Source organism: Notothenia coriiceps, unplaced genomic scaffold (assembly GCF_000735185.1).
Source record: "Notothenia coriiceps isolate Sejong01 unplaced genomic scaffold, NC01 NC01_scaffold00036328, whole genome shotgun sequence".
Lineage (NCBI taxonomy): Eukaryota > Metazoa > Chordata > Actinopteri > Perciformes > Nototheniidae > Notothenia > Notothenia coriiceps.
The window spans coordinates 12964-15156 of NW_011369029.1; the positions used below are offsets into that span (position 1 = coordinate 12964).

Genomic DNA, 2193 nt, shown 5'->3' on the forward strand with positions numbered 1-2193 from the left:
CAAAAGTGTTGATTCTCTGTCTGTTACTTTAGATGAAAACAAGGAGCCACTCCCCACGCCCCTCTGAGAGATATGTGGGTAAAAATAACACAATGGTGCTCTAGGAGGAAATTCAGGTGATCATGTGCTAGTGGAGTATGAAGCCCTCTGTATCGCGAATGTCAGCGCGGCGGGTGCTAGTGGAGTATGAAGCCCTCTGTATCGCGTGTGAACGTTGTGATCAGCTGTTTTAGCGCAGTGCTGCTGTACAGACCGACGTTAACAGCAACCCTGTCTGTGCACACGGAGACCGACTCTGTCGTCCGGTGATCTAACCGCCTTCTGGAAAAGCTTCACAAGTACGTCGGTACGCAAATGCGCTTTGTCACACAAGTGACGGTACGCATTTCAGATTGTTGCCGCGCATGCGTACCTGCGTACCACTTATGTGCACCCCTGGTTATAGGTATTTGCTGAATGTATGTATAATATGCATATGTATTACATGCATATACATTCATTTAACAATGTTCCGGTTAAATAATTGTGTGTATGAGGCTCACTGGCCGTGAATGTAGGGGATTACTTTAGTTGTTGTTATTGTTTGTTTGTGTTTTTTGTAATTATTTGTTGTCTTTGTACATACAATCGGTACAGACGATTGTCTCATTTTGCATATATTTTGCTTCCCACTTCTAAATGACAAAAATGACTTATGCATTGTCGAAATGCAATAAAAAGATTTTTGATCAGACAATTATTATACAGAAATATATACAAACAAGCAAGTAAAATGAGAATATGACAAACCTCTGAATTATAAAATATTTGCAGTATAACATCATTTAAAGTGACAATATATTATTCCTTATCCACCTAGATTTTAACATGGGTAGATTTGGTATATTTTCCTCTAATGTGTTTCCTTGCCTTCTGTTTCTCAAGCTCCAGAGCACCACTTCATCTCAGCCGCCGCCCAGGGAGGAGGGAGAGGAGGAGGTGATGGAGGAGGATCATGTTGCCTGGCTGAATGCCACTCTGGGCCGGGTCTTCTGGGACTTCCTGTGTGAGCCGTACTGGGCTGAGCTGGTCTCCAAGAAGATTCAGATGAAGCTCAGCAAGATACGGGTGAGTGGAGCAAGGCCACTAGCGTAACCAGCTTTCACTGTAAGAGGGCTGGACATTTAAACAGCCAGACAAGAGAAACATTTTTAAGAGTACAGAAGATTACAAATAAACGATCATTTTAATTTCTGAAAGTCCAAGTCATTATCCTGTTTTGTCAGTCCAAAATCTAAATATATTTCCTTTTCTTTGACTTGACACAGAGAATAGCAGAAAATGTCCACATTTGTTATGCCATTTTTGCATAACAAATTACACACACACACACGCACACGCACACGCACACACAGCTCACTAAATGTCAGTGTGTATCTCTGTACAGCTTCACACTTAGTAAAGATGCAGAGGGAGAAAGACAGGAAAACCTCATCCTTCACTTGTATCCCCTCAGCTAGGACGATACAGTATGTAGGTTATGCCTATTTGTTATGTTCTGTGTGACACAACATCATGTTTTTGACAAAACACAAATAATCGAATGACTACAACATATTAAAATGTTATAATTCTTTATGGAACAAAACTAAAAAAGTAATCTAGATAAAGATGACTAAATATGATTAATTAAAAAGTGAAGTGTATTTATTCCATTATCCATTTTCTTTTTTTTCATGCTGGCATCCTATACTCTTTGACAGATATATGGTGATGAACCACTTCCTTCAATTTGGTCAGATGATAATCTGCTGATGTATTATTCATGTCCAGTGTGCTCAGCTCAGTTATATTCCTCTGTCTTCCTCAGTTACCTTACTTCATGAATGAGCTAACCCTGACAGAACTGGACATGGGCTCGGCCACTCCCAGAATCCTCGGGGCATCCAAACCCTCCATTGACTACAGAGGCAAGAAAGAAATCAATGTTAACACACACTCTCACACAAACACACACACTCTCACACACACTCTCACACACACACACACACACACACACACACACACACACACACACACACACACACACACACACACTGTTTCCTGTGAAGAGATACTCGCACGTCTCGCCAAGCTACACTAGTTATAAATATGTTTATTCTTCACTGTCGGGTCACTCATTACTGGATCAGTGAGCTGCATGAGATACTGACA

General features: G+C 41.0%; 1 protein-coding gene across 1 annotated transcript in view; it reads left to right on the forward strand.

Moving 5' to 3' along the window:
- Nucleotides 1-2142, forward strand: part of LOC104963526 (testis-expressed sequence 2 protein-like) — a 14270-nt gene extending 12128 nt beyond the window's left edge. Inside the window, exons 5-6 of the mRNA XM_010792126.1 lie at nt 925-1107; nt 1850-2142. Of these exons, the coding sequence (XP_010790428.1) occupies nt 925-1107; nt 1850-2122 (456 nt within the window). The 3' untranslated portion in view covers nt 2123-2142. The remainder of the gene's footprint in view (nt 1-924; nt 1108-1849) is intronic.
- Nucleotides 2143-2193: the final 51 nt, after the last annotated feature.